At 32.1% G+C, this 18,729-nt stretch overlaps 2 protein-coding genes across 4 annotated transcripts in view; one reads left to right on the top strand and one right to left on the bottom strand.

Moving 5' to 3' along the window:
* Positions 1-18,729, bottom strand: part of Tk (tachykinins) — a 75,657-nt gene that overhangs the window by 15,029 nt on the left and 41,899 nt on the right. The window lies entirely within an intron of this gene.
* LOC139825252 (uncharacterized) lies at positions 8,402-10,923 on the top strand. The gene is made up of 4 exons (XM_071797832.1): positions 8,402-8,719; positions 8,806-8,950; positions 10,537-10,751; positions 10,839-10,923. The coding sequence occupies exons 1-4, from the start codon at positions 8,628-8,630 to the stop codon at positions 10,921-10,923; spliced, it is 537 nt and encodes a 178-aa protein (XP_071653933.1). The 5' UTR covers positions 8,402-8,627.

Genomic DNA, 18,729 nt, shown 5'->3' with positions numbered 1-18,729 from the left:
GAAAGGAATGAATTCTCAGGAGTAAATTAAATTAAATTAATTAATTTTATTTCTAACTAAATTTAAACAAAAGGTTTCGAATTTTTCATATAATATAAATATTTATTTATTAATTAGTCAGATTTAACCATAAATTTTAAAGCTGTATAATGTATCTTTGTATAATCTATTTATTTATTTCTCTGTTTTTAAATTTAGTTATGGTTGATGGAATAGATGAAGTTTTGCTTAGCGCTATGTTAGCATACGAAAGGGAGCAAGCAGAAAATGTACTAAATGTTAAACAAAAGACCAGGGAAAAGAGCCCTGAAAAGCGTTTACGGTAAAAAATTTTAAGGATGTATATTTGTTGTTTTTTTTAAAATATCGTTAAAAGAAATTAGTGTATGTTTTACTGCTCAAAAATTTTTAAACTACAGAAAACAAACACTGCAAATTAAAAACTTGCACCATTTTATTTAGCTTATAAAGTTTCCTAGAAAAAAGCCAATTCATTATATGTTAATAATTTAAGAAATTTCTTATAAAGAAAAATTTATGAGTTAAAAAAAACGGGTATAGTAACAACTGTGCCCGCTTTTTTTTCTCTTTTGCTTCCTCATAGAGGAAGCTTTGTTTTCGTGAATTTCGTATATGAACATTTGATTGCGTATAAAGTTGGGTCTAGTCAACCAAATTTAAATGAATTATATATGAAATAGGGGTAGAAGAAACCAAAAAAAAGATTGTTTTTTGAGTTTTTAATGCCAATATGTTCAGAGTGTTCTAAAATGTCGAAATATTGCATTAAAATCGCATGTCCGTATGTATGTATGTATGTGCAGATTTGATGTCCGTGATTGCTCTAACTTCGGCAAATATTGAGATATCGGGCTGTTTTTTTTTTAATTGATAGAGTATCATTCAAGGAAGTAAAGGTAAGTAAAGGTTGGTATTGAATTTTGCGATGATCGGTAAAGGAGTTCTTTTTTTTATTTTTTTAGAAATGTCCGTTGCTATAACTTTTGTAAATTTTGAAATATTGGGCTACTTCTAATTTTATTATATTCTTCAGTCTTTTCTACCCCTATTTCATATATAATTCGTTAAGATTTGATTGATTAGTTCTGGAGTTATAGAAATTTCGGTAAACTTGAAATATCCCTCTAATATCAGACAAAAATTTGGAGATATCGATTTATTTCTAATTTTATTATATTTTTTAGTCTTTTCTACCCCTATTTCATATATAATTTTTTAAGATTTGGTTGATTAGACCCAGCTTTATACGCGACCAAAAGTCTATAATTTTGATCGCATATAAAGCTAAGTCTAATCAACCGAATTTAAAAAAATTATATATGAAATAGGGGTAGAAAAGACCAAAATAAAAATTGTTTTTTGAGTTTTCGATGCCATTGTTTGATTAGATCCAGCTTTATACGCGATCAAAGGTCCATAATTTTAATCGCATATAAAGCCAAGTCTAATCAACCGAATTTAAAAGAATTATATATGAAATAGGGGTAGAAAAGACCGAAGTAAAAATTGTTTTTTGAGTTTTTGATGCCAATGTGTTGCTTATGTTCAAAAACGTCGAATTTAAATTTTTTGAGGATCGGTTTTTGTGGATTGGCTATCCATCAAATAACTTAGGGTAGATTGAGGCGAATCGGATTAATATAAGTTGTAAGACAATTTTCGTTAGTATTTTATTTTAAACGAGCAATTTTATCGTGCTAATTAGTAATCCGATTTGCCTCGGTCTACTCTATACATTTTTTAGGCAGAAATCGGTAACTCTTTCACTAATCTTCGCCAAATTCAAAACATCCTCCCTTTAATGATATTTTATATATAAGATTACGTGTATGATTTGTACACTTTTTAGGCAAAAATTGGTAACCCCTTCACCGATCATTGCCAAATATTCAATACTAATCTATCTTTAATAATACTCTATCCATAAAAAAAAGTGCACAAGTAGAAACTTGCACATTGCTTCCTCATAATTTTTAAATGTGCAAGTAGAAACTTGTACATTGCTTCCTCATAGTTTTTAAGTGAGCAAGTAGAAACTTGCACATTGCTTTCTTATAGTTTTTAAGTGTGCAAGTAGAAACCTGCAGTGCTTCCTCTATGAAGAAGCCAAATTAATAAATATCTACTAATAATTATGCATACAAAAACAAGCTTCCTCATAGAGGAAGCAATGTGCAGGTTTCTACTTGCACACTTAAAAACTATAAGGAAGCAATGTGCAAGTTTCTACTTGCTCACTTAAAAACTATGAGGAAGCAATGTACAAGTTTCTACTTGCACATTTAAAAATTATGAGGAAGCAATGTGCAAGTTTCTACTTGCACACTAAAAAACTATGAGGAAGCAATGTGCAAGTTTCTACTTGCACACTAAAAAACTATGAGGAAGCAATGTGCAAGTTTCTACTTGCACACTTTTTTTGGATTGTATAACAATAATCTTTAATGCATCTATATATCGCTCTTTTATTTTCTTTTTTAAATTTTTTAGTTTTATAATTTGTTTATTATTCTTCCATCTTAATAAACTTCTTACATATTTTATAATTTATTATGACATTTTATTACTTTATTTATAAACATTATTTGTAATTTTTTATAAAACGTATATTTTTTCCATGAATGTCATATAACCCACCCCTCTGGGATATATGGCAAAAATGCAAGAGTTTCTAAAAGTTTTTTTTATTAAATACAAAGAATAAATATTTTATATTTCTATTTTTTTATAGTAGTAGACAGTATAAAGTTTTTATTGGTATAATTCATTTGCCTTAAACATAGTAAATAGTACTCAATAAATTAAGTTTCCCTTAGCTGCGGCGTATATACCGGAGTTACCCTATATAGATTATTGTGTTTAAAGTACTTTTTTAATAAATAAAAATAAAAGCATCTGATCCATTATGAGTCATATGATTCATTCATTATCTTATTTCATAACACAATTATACAATATGTTACGTAATGTATATACGTTACGTATGTGTGTACGTAAATGTTTTAAAAGGTATAATGTACACAATATATAAGACATTAATAGTAATAAGTTTTTACAACTTTCTCATTTAGTGTCTTTTGAAAGAGAAGAGACAGTGATGACACTTGGTATATATTCCTACCAGAACAAAGCTTTCCTGCGAACAATTCATCCATTCCTGGGACACGTGATTCTCGATAATGGTACAAAACTTGTTGAATAGTTTCATATATATCAAGTAACTCTGATAGTCAAACACAATGTTGTACCACTCTGAGTATAATAGAAATTTTGTTATCGTGATTGCTTTTGAGATTGAAATCTCTAGCAGAGAAGTCTCACGGAATTTTGATTAAAAAAAAATTTTTTTATATTATCTAATATAATTGTTTTCTAAAGGAGACGTAATACCTATTTACCTATTAGTCATACCTATTAGTTATTAATCCAAATTCTATAATTTGTTTTTATTAATTTAACATAATTCTTGCAATGTTATTGATTATTCAGCATGGAATAGTGAATTGTTCAAGTTGTTTAATTTATATCATATAATTAGAAATAATCTACTATTACAATTTTTATTTTTGTATTTGCAAATATGCTGACAGTGTTTATTATTTTTAACTTCTTTTTTTTAATTTAATTTTATTTATTTATATTTTTAATTTTTATATAAAGTGTGAATTGTGCTCGAAGAGAAATCCGGTTTGTCAAATATTTACATCTCGTAATCTTTTTCAGAGTTGAATACGGTAGTCTTTCTCTGCGTACAGATGATCCTTCCATGCAAATACATAATATTCTCTAAAAGAAAAACCTGCAATATGACTCATAATATATTTTTTCAAGCGAATATGTTACATCTTCGTTGTCAAAGACGAGATTTGCGTCGAAAGGTCAATTCTTTACCGAATCATATCTATATCTTGACATTTGAGCCGAAGTCATTGTGCCATCACGAGAGTGCTTCTCAAAATATTCTGAGTTCGTCCCCAAAACCCCAAGAAGCTGACCCGTGACAACTCGAGGATTTACATCAACAGTTGCAACGATTTTCCGAGCAGGAATAAGTAATTTTAACTTTCTATAAAAATTTGCATTTTTTTTACATCTATTCGCTTTCCAATTTTCAAATTGTAATTAACATTACAAATCTTTTTGTTGTTTGTAGGTACTTTTTTAAATTACTGATTGTATATGGGGAATGTATACCTATATCGGAATATGTAAGTATATTTGTCAGCTTTAAGTAATAGGTTTAAGAATTGAAGATGAAATATATATATAGTCTGATGCGTACATATGCACATTTAATATCTATGTATTTAATTGTTAATCAGTTTGAGTTATATTTATTATGTATAGAACATTTCAAAACTTTAAAGATCATCCTATTTCTAAAATAAGGATTATATGATTATGCTGCAACTTATACGTCAGAATTTTTCTGCCATTATTTTATATTAACCGTTAAATTAGCCATTACATTAAATATCCAAAGATTTACCACAGCAGCATGATATTTGGATAATCTGATTTCCATTCATGAATTCAAATAAAATGTTGCATGCAAACAGTGCATGCAGTGTAAACAATTGGCACATAGCATGACTTAAACGAATAATTAATAAATTGATAAAGTTGATGAAAGTCGTTCAGTCATGATTGTCGTATGTCATATTTTGACACAGTTAAAGAGATGTATGTACCAACATTTTTTTTCAGTTCCAAATTTCTTGCTAAATTTGATATTAATTTTTTTATAAGCCGATAGAAAATCATAATTTGTCATTATATTTAATTAGAAAAAAATTGATAAAGAGTGTTTGTCAAATAAACATTAAACAAATGTTGAAAGATATAATTGATAGAAAAAGAATCTGACAATGGGTGTCATTGGAAATTTATTATTATAAAAATAAAAAAATAAATCCATGGCACTACAGCTCGGGAGAGCCTTGGCCTGCATTACTATTAGACCGGGAGCCAGCGACAAAAAACATGTGTGATCGGCCCCACGACGAAACTTTTTGGGATGATATAGCCGGTGTCATGTGGAACACGAAAACGTAAGTATGGCGGCCTGGAGGTGTCGCCTTTGCGCAGCGTAATTTTTTGAATGTGTTAAAAAAACTGTGCTTTTGGGGAATGGGTACCAATCTGATTCTTGTTTTATATTGTTTATTTGTGAGCAAAAGTACGCGGGCCGTATGCGCCATACCGATGCCGCGTCGCAAACAGTCCGCTATGCTGATGAGAACGTGTCGTTTTTTTGATGCGATGTTGAATTTCGTACACCAAGCTAATTTTTTGTGGAGAGCTAGATTTTAATTGTTTATCAACAAATATGAACATGCCATACCGTTTCGGCGTCTCTAAGTACTCGCCATACTGACGCAAAGACGTCATTTTTTTCACTAGTGCATGTATCTTAGGCACCAACCACAAAATTAGTTCCAGGCCGCCTCCAGGCCGCCATACTTGCGTTTTCGTGTTCCACATGACACCGGCTATCGTCCCAAAATGTTTCGTCGTGGTGCCGATCACACATGTTTTTTGTCGCTGGCTCCCGGTCTATATAGTAATGTATTGATGACAGGTTTGTTTCATTAGGGTTGTCAGCCCTACGCTAACTAGAAGTCACCATGCTCATCGAGCGGGTTGGTGACTTTTTCCTGAGGTATTTAACCCTTTGGACCAACGGTTTAACGTCTCTTCCGACAGACGAAGCCCAGTTTTCTCCGCATCTTGCACGGAGGGGCGCGGTTTTTCGGAAAAAACTTTTTCCATGATACATGGCTCTAGTGGACTTGAACCTGGTTCCTCAGATTACGAGTCCGGCGCTCTACCACTAGACCACACCGCCGCCCTAATTTATTATTATCATAACTATATATTTTTAAATACATCACAAATAAAATAGTTACAAAAAAAAGTTATCGTAATATGAAAAACAAAAGTACTGTCTGTTCATTATCCTAGAGATTTGCAGAACAAATCGTAATTTTACCTTCGTGCCTCGCAATAGAACGCAAGTAATCACACCACGCGACATCGAGTAAGTATCAACTTGTATGTTGGACGAGTGCGTCAGTTCGCTTGGTTGGTGCAAAAACTGCTGACCACCGTTCCGACTCGTTTCTCGCACCTTTCTCGCACCTGCAATCAATCTTACACCACTTCCTCGTGGGATTCCTACCCACGACGCCAGAGAGTTAAGGATGACCTTTGCCTCCAACGTTATACTCATCTTGAAGCTCGATCACTACGCATCTTGCGCCTGTTATGTTGAAATGCTAACGCAGTCTAATTTTATTTTTCAAATGGATATGATCGATCAATAACATGAAATCGTTAAAATAAATATAACCTTGCTCGCGAGATGGAAGTTAATGATGTTAAATAAACATGCACGAGAGTGTTATTTCCGAAACTTCGCTATTTTTAGGATATTTATCAAAATTTGTAAATATTATATATGCGTTTATCATGTAGCGATGTTAGCAAAAAATTTGTAAAATATGTTAATTATTATTATTATTTACTGATTATTTCTGAAGAATATGTTTCTACTTGTGCCAATAATATAATAATAATAAATATTAAAATCAATGAAGATTAGTCAATCAGAGTAATTAAAGTCGTCCTGTGCATTTTTTGTGTGAAGCGATTTAAAAATGAATGGGCTTAATAATACTTATTGTTAGTAGCAGTTTAACAACTAACAATTAAAATATTTAAAATAAAAGCCGAATTATGCATTATAAATTACTAAACACCTTTCAAGAGCGAATATGTATATTTTGTAAAATTTATCACAAATAAATGAGTATCAAGAAATTATTAAAAAATATTCTTTGATACACGAAACAGTTCAGAGCATATTATAGTTAACTGCCAATGTTAAATCAGTTAAATGACTTTTATGCTATTATTTGTAATAGATGTCATGGCTTTAATCAAAATATGATGAAAATAGGTACAGCATAGGAAATTATGTGCAGATTAATGAAAATATTATTGTATATTATGTAATTATGTTGTAATCCAAACTAACATTATAACCAACACTAATTCTATAAATGGCTTTATTGTTACGTTGTATTATATGGCGTTCAACAGCCATAGCCTAAGTTACTCAACATCATGTATGATAAATTAAATTATTTTCGGTAAACTGTATACAAATGTTAGATAATGGGCATTACGTTGCAAACAGCTATTGTAGAAGCCAACAATAATATAATGATAATTAACAACTGTAGCTAATACCAGTATTAATACCGTAGTAAGGGATTATAAATGACATTGCGTGGCAAATTCTCGGATATAACAAAGTGGATGCTAATCTCTGAGGAAATATTATCCAACTGATGTCTAACGTAACGGAGCAAGCTAGCACTATACTTATGTTTATAGCTTTAAATGTAAAAACAATTTGTATTGTTCCATATTCTTTTCAACATTGACATTTTAAATAATAATTTTAAATTATTCGTAATTAATGTTACAAACTGATAAAATTGTATATAAAAAAGATATATACAAACTATATATACATTTATATGTCATTAAAAGATAAGTTAGTTCCTACTGAACTTGAAAACTTGATCTTACTTATAAAGGCAATAAATCGCCTTAAAGAGTTCGATTAAAGTGGCACGAGCGAGGGAAGAAACTTTAGCATGACCGCAAGGAGAGAAGGGAAACGCGAGGAAATAAGTCAGGAATGTTGTGCACTATATCTGAGAAAGATTTAAGCTTTCCGACACTTTGAGGGCGAAGGAAATGTCGTTTCCGAGACTACCGCTTTCCGATCGGAAAGCTTCCACCCTGTGATTGAACGAGGCTGCTATCACTCGTTTTGTTTCGCGACGATGGAGGGCTGATTTCAAACGAGATCCGAGATAAGGCATATGCGTACTGCCATCGGAAACTCACCAGTCGGAAACCAGCATTTCCGATCGGAAACCGTAGAGGTTACGTGATAGCTGCCCAGTTTAATCAGAATAGATAATAATCCCTTAAGAAGCGTTTGTAGCGTTATGTTGATTGTTATTTAAGGATTTAATCCTTGCATGTAAGAACAGCTGTAAATTTAACAATTGTATTTATATGTATAATTATTATACTTTTACTTTTAATTATAATTATACTTTTGATTTTTTTACAAAATTGAATTAAATGATAAATCTCTTTTTACAATAAATAAATTGTATATAAAATTAGAAACTTTACAGTAAAAAAGTCAATTATATAATCCTATTCGATTTTTTTTTAATCCAGGAACTATTTGAAATTTCTATATATGTATATCTATACATATACAAGCGCTTTAATGGAATTCGAAATAAAATCTATGTATAAAATAAAACTAGAATGCAAAGCCAAATTGTTAAGATATGTTACAACATTGTCGGTGTTCCAAAATTCATTGTTTAAAAATCTATAGCACGCGTTACATATACTATAGATTTCTAGCAGTGAATTTTGGAACAGTCATTATTTAATTTTAACTTCTTGAAGCTTTCTCATAGTATCGATAGCAAAAATAAATCGATAGCGTATAAATTAAATATTTAGTTTAATTTCACGTCTTCGCTAAATTTTTTGTTTATAACAGTATGGTAAAATTTGTAGCTTATTCGCCATTTGATATATTCCATAGGGCAAAAAGAAAATCATTCAAGAATTATTCTAATTCACATATTATTACGTAAAATCATTATTTGCATGATAGCGCCGTCTTTATATTTGTTGTATAATTAAATAAAATGTAGCAATAATAATTATCTTTTTCAGTATAGCCAAATTTGACAAATCGGATAATTATACTTCAAAAGCTTTAAGGTTACGAGTAAATCCTAAATGTGGTGATTTTGACAATAAAACTGTAAATACCCTGGAAGTACAAAGAAATGAAGACTCTTACAAGAATAAATTAAAGGTTATTCCGCTGTAATTTGTTCGTAATATTTTCTTTTTAATATATCCTTCTATTGTAACTCTGAAGGTCTTTAATAACGATAGATTTTGACAGCCGTGAAAGCTCTCGCGAAAAGTACAGGGCTATCTAGGTTCAAAATCCGGTCAAAACAATTTATTGCATTCAATTTTTAATTAATTCATTATTCTCCGTTTAACGCATTAGTTGTAAAGTTTCAATATTAAAATATATTATCAATGTTATTTTTTATTGCCGTTGAAATTTATAACTTTATCGACAGGCTTTTACTAAAATATTCTGACAAAGACAAACATATTCTCTCATGATGAGATAAGTTTATAACAAGTAAAGAAATATTAAAATTCTCTGTTCTTAATATTTCCTCTTGTTAACCCTTAAATGCGCAGTTTCTCGTAGTATTTTGTGAGTATACTTTAAATAATTAATAACTACTTAAAGACTCTTAAAAAAATATTTAAAAATTTCTTTTTTACTAATTTGAAACCTTTGAACTCTTTAAACCTTTTGAACACTTTGTATACCATTTAAATCCTTTTTGGACTATTTTTGTAATTATGTGAGAGATGTACAAAAAGATATGCAAAGCTGTGCGGTTTCAATTCAACCTATAGGAGAGTACATCGAAAAGTTGCTTTGCATAATATCCTATTATATTACTCATTATTTGAGCCATCTGAGGAATATCCGATACATGTGACGCAAATCTTGAACAATTGTCAGGATATTTATTTCCATACATGATAAACGAAAAAAAAAAGGAAGAGCTCACTGTTGCTAAAGAACAAATTTTATACAGTTTGCGGGTAATGGCTCAACGTCGCGTGGAAGTGCGTTGCAACGGGCTTTTAACGACAGCTGAGCAATTGAAAGGCTGCCGAGAAAGTCAATAAATAGAATTCCTACGATACACTGTCGTCGTGTTGCGATTTCTAGGAAGTGTCAGCGCACTCCTGCGTACAATGAGAGGCTTTTAAACTTTCGGGTTCAATGAAGTTTTCGTACAGAACGCTTCCCAAAATTCAGAAGATAAAAAAAGTATACGTGGCCCGTTTGAGAGAGCTTGCCATAATGAAAACTAAACAAACCTTTCTTAGCTTGTATTTCGGTAATCGCGTTATTACGTAAGAGAGATCTGGTAGCAGAGAAAAGATCCTATGGCATATAGGATATTTCTTTAAAACAGTCAATTAATCTGAATAATAAAGAACTGTACACAGGACATCTTAATTTTAACAGATATCCTTTAAAGAATTAATTTTTACCAACTTGATAAAAGTTTATTTATTTTTGATATTAGAGAGAATCAAGGTCTCTAAAAAATTCATTTCAGTCAGAATTAACTAAAAATGTGATTTTGCAAGTTGCTTAGTTTAATTTAATTATAATTCTTTAATTTTTAAGATTACTGTGAATAAATTCAATCGGACATGACTTTTCTAATTATTTAATTAAAAATACATTCCGTAGATTAGAAACGCTTCGTACAATCAAGTTGAAAAAATAACACTACCTGTATATACATATATGCATTCTGTGTTTTATAATTTACGATGTATAATAAACAGATTAGAGCGAGTGAATACTGGAGGAATGTGCTTCGAAATCAGTGGCTGTTAGTGTTACAAGGAATTGTAATAGTGATCGCCATTCTCACTATGGGAACGTGGATTGGACACGAGTGTATAAAAGAAGACATCGTCGAGGACGATCCTGTGGCATTATGGCGTTCGGTTGTCGCACGACTACGAGAAACTATCATTGACATGGGAACGGAATTGCGGTTAGAATTATAATTCATCTAAAATTTAAATACAGTATAGTATTCTTATTTTAACTTAAAATTAAATTTAATCTTATATCATTACAGACCGTGTTACCGTACTGAAATGGATACTCAACAAAAAAGAAAAGCGAGCATTCTAAAGCGAAGACGTATTTTGATGAATGAATAACTATTTTTTGTAAGAATAAAAAAAATTAAATAAATGTATTTTGTCCTTGTACATAAACCCTGTTTATTTCTTCTGACAAAATATCAAAAAGAATTTCTGATATTTAAAAATCTATATGAATATATGTATAATATTAACAAATGTATAATATTAATAAATATGAATAATATTGACTTTTGTAAAAGCATTCGACAGCGACAGTTTTATTACAATAATTTAATTACACGGTTATGATATATATGTATATTATTAACAATTTAAATGCCATTCAAAAAATATTAATTAAACTGATAATTATCGTTTTTTTAAATTTTCCTCTTTGTCATCTTCATGTTCTTCGCAAAAGTAATTATTGCAATAATAAAGCCACATCGCTGTTGATAGAAATAAACCAATGGATGCTAAAAACCAACGATATTGCCTGCAATGAGTCATCGTGCCGTTTGAAATTCTATAATCCAATATATTGATAAAATATTATTTATAAAGAGAGCTTTTAAATATAACTAAATGAATAATTTATATATACGTAATTGATATGTATTAATAACAGATATCAAAAATGTGTTCTTGCGTAATTAAAAAAACAGAACCTAATTAAGCAATACCGATGATCAACTTGACTGAATTGGCTCTAATTACATGGACTTTACACATATTGCATTTTACATATTTTTCTTCAGATTTTTTAGCCAGTTATAAAACTATATTATCTGTTTGAATAAAACGTATAAAAAACAAATTTATACAATACTGTTCTCTGATCTTGTATCTCAAATTATAAATTTCCAGCGCCGAGTATTTCCAATTAGAAAAAACCAAGCCAATTAGAAAATGCCAAGAAGTGATACGGCATGTTTCACTTAACAATATATCTGATAAAAAAACTATAATAAAAAACATAATTATAAAACATAATATATAAATATAATATAATCATAATATATAAATATTATAAAATATATTATACAATATATTATAAAATATAAATAATTAATAATTAATGTATATCTCATAAAAATAGAAATCTATAAACTTACTTCTCGCTTAATTATTCAAACTCTTATCAATTTGACATATATCTTGGTTAATGTATTCGAGCATATTCGAAAGCATAATAAAGCATTACCATTCCTGCGCATACTTTGATAATATCGCCCATAGATACTTTCTTTTCTGTAACATATATCTAATCTCAAAAACCGCTCGATACTAAATATTAGTAAATTAATTACAAATATTCAAAATTTTATATTGCATATAAGTTGATTACCCTAGTATTTAGGTTATTCTTTGTTTTTCGTTTCACAACTTTCTTTATACGTATATATACACATAGAAATCCAAATGTATTTACATCACGTAAATAAATCGTTCGTTAGGTAAATAAAACTAAATCAATCATCCATTAAATTGGATTAATATTTTTAGCGACACGTTGCGAAAACGCTTCGTCAAACTTCTACAAAATAGATTTATTGCGCAAAACTAACAAAAGTGATTAATAAATGCTACATAGAAGATAAAATATCGTGGGAATGTAACGGTCGAATGTTAATAGAGATTAGTAACTTGGCATCACTTCTAACGTTATATGAAGCGTGAGGTATAGCCGACAGAACTGACGTTTATTTCCATTCGTGTGTTAACTTATTTATTACTTTACATTACTTCTACTAACTAGAAAAATTGTATAAAAGAGGAAACTGGAAAAGTAGGAACTGACGTTATTAAAACAAGCGATGCATGCTAATGCATAAACGTACGTATACTACTTATTAAAAATTGCCACGCTGCATTCTGCTTGTTTACCTATGTTGTCTTCTTAGCCAGTAAAAATGCGCCCAACATTTCTGCAGCTGCGCTCTGCTTTAACGAGAGAGAAATTTATGATGCACGAGAAAAAAAAAAAGAAAGTTGCATTATCGGATTAACATTAGCGTAACTTCATTCTTGGAATTATTTGGATTCGGAAATGTCACTATTACGCGATTATCCATATGGACAGAGATTTCAAAAAAGAGAGGGACATATTATTTTGCCGTATATTTTTATTATCTTGTTTGTTAAAACATTATAGAAATAATCGCCTACTCATTTTTAAAGCAAGATAAAAAAATGTGCTGTTTGTAAGTTGTGTTCTAAAAAAGGAAACATGTTATTTGGGATTCAAATGCACAGAAATTCCAATGAAAATGTCATCTTACTATATATTTTTCTTATAAAGTTTATTTTCTAAATGCTTGTCATAAAAGTCGATCACACAAATATCATCTTTATCATCTTATCATCATTTTCTTTTATCATCTTCTTATCTTTTATAATTTTTTTATATTTACATATACCGCGTGTTGCACGTAAACTTTCAAAATTTAAATTTACACTTGCATTTAGAACAGATTCTTGGTTTATTATGAATATTGCTATTTTCTTGTATCACGCAAAACATCTCGAAATCTTGTAAATTTATGTGGATCATGCGGATTTTTATATTAAATTGTGGAAAACATCGATCATACCTCTGTGGCCAAATTCACGATTGAATCGTATAACGATATCGAAAATATCTGAAAATATCGAAGTTATCGAAGATCCTTCAAACAGCTTAGCCACACGCTGTCGCAGGCTCATAGGTTTTGCGTGCGTCCAACATCGGCACTGACATGTCGATAAACAAGGTGCATTCAAATCACGATGCGAAGAAACGTGATACATCGCTCGCCGTCTCATCCGAGAGATTTATAAACGTACATCGCTATACCGAGGTTACATTCTGATTCGCACGTGGCATACTGAACATAAATAATGTCAAAAAATGGGAAAATAGTTTATCTCGATGGTAACGATGATCCCGAGGACATTCAGTGGTTTGAAAATTATGAGAAGCACAGCAAGAGCAAACATCTTGAGAGGCTGAAGAACGAAGATATATTGAATTACATTAAGGACGTTGAACAGAATTGTCACCTCGAGGTGAGCAGCGGCGACGAGGATTATGCCGGCACAAAAAAGTCCAGCAACTGCAGCGTAAGGTGTTCAGGTACACGATTTAGATCATTTAAAAAAATCAAATCTAGAGTGACGTCGAGAAAACATAAAAATACGGCTTTGAGAAGGGAGAGAAAATGGTCTCTCGGTCATAATGCCACGGATGCTCGCAATCGTTGCTGTTCGGCGCGAAAATCTCATTTCCGTGGTAATTCTGATCTTACCGTTCGAGAAAATTGTAGGAGAGATCTAAATACTTCCACTAAATTTATCTATCGACATCCGAATGTATCAAGAAATTCCTACAAGTATTGTGAATCTTCACCGACACTCTACGATTGGTATTCCAGAAAAAACCACAAAATATGGCCTGCAGTTACAGAATCGGCCAGCCTTGAAGTTACCGAAGACTGGCCTCAAAACGCTACTTGCAATTCCAGAATTAGCAGATCGAGAGTCACCGATAGAAAATCTACAAACGTTCATACATTTAAATTACTGCGCAGAAATAAATTTGACTCATGTTACGTAAACATTTGCCCAAGTGCACCCAACAAGAAGACAACGGGAAGAAATCTTCGTTATTGTAACCGCAAACTTAGAAGAGAAGCACGGATGAGGAAATTAAATGAAGAAAGTAGCATCATAAACTTTGAGAATCCACAGCCACTTAATAAAATTTATTCCAGTCGAGATACAGCGTTCTCTTATCAAGCTCCACTACGGAACGGAGGCTACAAAAGACGTTATACTTCAGGGTATTGTTATCCTGTAAGGAGATCCAGACGACCGACTTCTTGGGGTTTGAGTTCGCGATCCAACAGGTTGACGGCATCGGCGAGACTGCCCGAAACTAGCTTGTTATTGCAGGGACAAACTTTGCGATGGGAGAATGAAAGATCTCCGTTGAAAGCATCTAGTTCCATTATGGGAACATCAATCAATAGGCGTTACTGGCGAGAGACGAACGGCAAGAACAACACAAATCAACGGCGACGAAGGCCGGATATTTTAGGGAACCAAGAATCGTTGTGCCATCGCGGATCCGGCCTCTTAAGGGAATCCGGGAAGCTGTGTGAAATGGTACCCACCCACGAAGATAAGCAATGGCTCGGCTGCTGTTGCGAGAACGCCGAGCGAGACGAGACAGCGGACTGCTCGATGTATTGCCGTTGCTCCGAAAACGCGAACGATCTCACTCGGCTGCAACGCGAGAGCGCGCGTCGGTCAGTTCCAATGAGCAAACGAATCAATTATACAGCGGCAACACTCCGCAAAACGTTGCTTAAATCGGTACGGTCACGAAATAACGACGAAGGAGAATCCGAGATCAATTTATCGATGGAAGAATATTCGCAGAATGAGGATGCGATAAGGATGTGTGAAAATCATGCATTCGACGTCTTTGATGATGCGAGGACGAATAACTACGACGATATGATCGACTTAAAAGATTTAAAGCCGCGCACATCATTTCGAGACGATCGGGCGCGCCGTGGCTCGAGCGAAGTGGCTCGGGAGTACAAGAAATTGAGCAACGATTTAAAGAGCAGCCAGGGAGAAGCAATGGGAACGCGGACGGCGTTACGAAAAAAGATTACCGCGAAATATCCTGCAGGTGAGGAATTCTTTTACGCGATAAAAAGTCCTGAAAAACGCGTGTCGAGGGACTCTTCAGGATTAAGATACGACGGAGCTGACTCCACATGTGAATGCAAGGAACCCTTCCACGATCCTCCAGCGGCGTGTTCGACTGGTTTTTGCACCTGCATCGGGAATTGCGAGAATGCGGAGAGAAACAACAGCGATTCATCGCGAAGGATATCCAATACGATCTACTGCTGCTGTTGCTGCTCCTGCTCGTCATCTACTTCTCACGTCAAAAGGGATCCGGTGAAGAAACTCGAGTCCTTCTGCGAGCGGGTGAAAGCGGTAAATCAAGATATATTCCGCAAGCCGTCGAAGTCCACCTGTCGCAACGCAACGAGAACCAATGCGCGGGAATACGCTCACGACGACGAGAAAAATCAATTCGAGTTCAGCGCTCGGAGGGCCGTCCGTGGAGCAAGATCTATCGAGAGAGAATGGTTAACGGATTCCGCTCGCCCGAGGCTTGAGAAGCCGAGGCGCAGACACGGCGGAGCGAACCCGGAGAAGATTCTTATTTATCCGCCGCGAGGAAAAGGCGGACCGCCTTTGACGCTCTACAAAAGATCGTCGAATATTAGCTGTCGCGTGAAGGGCGACGCCAATACGGGATTCCGCTACAATGTGACGTATGTGCAAAAATTCGTAAGCCCGATGTGGATGCCTAGCTTGTCGCCGGAAAGCCTTTCACGAGAAGCGGACAAGGAATGCGACTGTTCCGCCGATTATGGCTGAATCGGCGGTTGGCCCGATCGATTTCGTCCATTTGAAAATGAATTTGCTCGGGCTGCAATCACATGGAGCAATTGCGTTAATGGAGGTAGTATGGATGCACTTTCGCGCCGTTCGTAAACCTCGTTTTATTTACTCAATGCATGAATCGAATTGGTCGATGTAGGAAATGTCGATTTATGAGAGAAAATTATTTCGAAAAATGTCAACTGCTTCACGCAATTCTTTACTAATAGATCTTTCGGTTCGCAAAAATTGTAAAATATAATTCAGACGAAAAATATATTTTTCATTGTAATATATATTTCAGCATTAATCAGTAGAACATTTTATATGTGAACATTTGTGCGTTAAAAAATACCCTGCGCTGCTTAGACACATACGAATTTATAATGTAATGTCATATTATTTTTAGATATTAAATTTTTAGTTCATTATTCCTTAACACATATAAGAATAAAATATTTGAATGTAGCAATAATTTACATTTTGATTATTTTAAGAAACAAAATGGTTTGTAAAAGTAATTATTTTAAAACGCAGCTATTTTTTGTAAAGAAACTTTTTTCTATGACTTTACGAAGAAAAACAATATAAAATTTTATATTATGGAAAATATTTATTTCATGAAATGTATGTAAAATAATAAATATGTATGTATAAAGAAGTCTTTAGGGGCGGTGGTTCCAACCTATTGGTAAACTAACTAATAGTTAAATCATATATGTGTCTTTGTTTTTTCTTTAACTAAAACAAGGATAGACATATAATTTAACTATTAGTTAGTTTATCAATAATTTGGAACAACCGGCCATTAATCTTACAATTAGTTTGACTTAAATTAGACTTAGATTTAAATAAAATATAGACTGTTAAATAACTGTTTAATTAACAATTGTAAGATACTTTTACGTATTAGAATCTCCCACACAAACACCTACGCAATTTCTTATCTCGGATATGAAAAAAACAGATTTTAATAGAAACCTACTATCTAAAACGGAACTAGTACTGAGACACTGTACCATTTGTCAATTACTCAGCAAGCAAATCGGATAGCTTTTTCAACACTTAAACTTAAGTCTTAAACTTCTCCATTCACCCTGATATATCGAGTTTATGAATATTCAATAAAAGCAGTAAGTATATATTTTCTTCTCTTTTAATTTTTTCCTCTTTTTTAAATGGAAAAATACTTTTTCCATTTAAAAGAGATATTTTAGTTATACAGCTTATAATAATTATATTTACTGCTTAATAATTATTTTGTTTGTTTATTCTAGCTCTATTAATGATTGCAGAATCTTTAGATTATTCTCTTAAAAGTCATCTCTTTTCTAATATTTAATAAATCAAAAAGTTGTGATAAAATGTTTCTGTATAAACATTTTATTTTAGATAAACATTTTCAATATTAATGAAATAAATACTAATATTATAATTTCATAAATAAATTATATTTTAGAAATACGTAATTATTTAACTAATTTTCATGTATCATACATCACTTTCCTCTGTTTAATATCTACCATATATACATATATATACATATTAATCAAGATATCAAAGTTACTAATATTATAATTAAAAGTATCGTATGCAATTGCAGGATAAGAAATTGCAAACGTTTTGCCGAAATTTTCATCTCTTGTAATCTGCTGATCCATGAAAAATAATAATAAATTTATTACAGATATTTAGTATAGAATTTATACATATCTATATAGATTCTACATATATATATATATAAATTCTACTACATATCTGATGTATATCATATGTCATCTGGGTAGCTTAAGTGTCTTTAGAAGAATCGACTTACAAGGACATTAGCGTAAATCAAATTCTCTAGAGATAAGTCTAAAAAAAGCCGCTACTACGTTTATATCTAATCGATTCTCAATTTTGGGAAGGCAATCAAGATTTATCATGCAGAAACTTTTCTCGAAAATATCCAAAATAAGATAAGCGAAAAGAAAAGATCCACTGTCCGATATTCTTAATTAAATATAATTCGTATTATTTTACGATTCAATCAGAATCTTTTTAAAAATTCGTTGAACTTTAGCATTATTCAAAATAGAGATTCAAAATATTTCTAGACGATTTCATTTAAAAACTGGATTCCTTTGATCAATTCCATCAAATAGTGAGCATACAACAACAATAGCGCAAACCACTTTGAGCCACTTGTTTTCCGTCATCATTGGAACAAGCAAGAAAATTTACACGTATCGTTTTTTAGACGCGATTACTTTACAGTGCCATATCCTATTCTTTTTTTCTCATTGTTCTTTCCGTCACGGTTCCGTGCGTAACAATAATTTTGTAAAGAAAACGTTCAAGCAGGGCAAACGATGACTGGCGTAAAAGAGTTAAAGCACTAATGAGATCGCGCCGAACTTTTTCGTTTATAAATGGCCGATAAACGAATGAGCG

Source organism: Temnothorax longispinosus, chromosome 2 (genome assembly GCF_030848805.1).
Source record: "Temnothorax longispinosus isolate EJ_2023e chromosome 2, Tlon_JGU_v1, whole genome shotgun sequence".
NCBI lineage: Eukaryota > Metazoa > Arthropoda > Insecta > Hymenoptera > Formicidae > Temnothorax > Temnothorax longispinosus.
Note: the sequence above shows the minus strand (reverse complement) of the source record. Positions and strands in the feature narration are given on the sequence as shown.

Excerpts from the sequence above, each read along its gene's own strand:
- LOC139825252 (XM_071797832.1), top strand. The coding sequence starts at position 8,628 with ATGGTAAAATTTGTAGCTTATTCGCCATTTGATATATTCCATAGGGCA. Across the intron at positions 8,720-8,805 it reads TCTAATTCACATATTATTAC|TATAGCCAAATTTGACAAAT; the intron begins GTAAAATCATTA and ends TATCTTTTTCAG. Across the intron at positions 10,752-10,838 it reads GACATGGGAACGGAATTGCG|ACCGTGTTACCGTACTGAAA; the intron begins GTTAGAATTATA and ends ATATCATTACAG.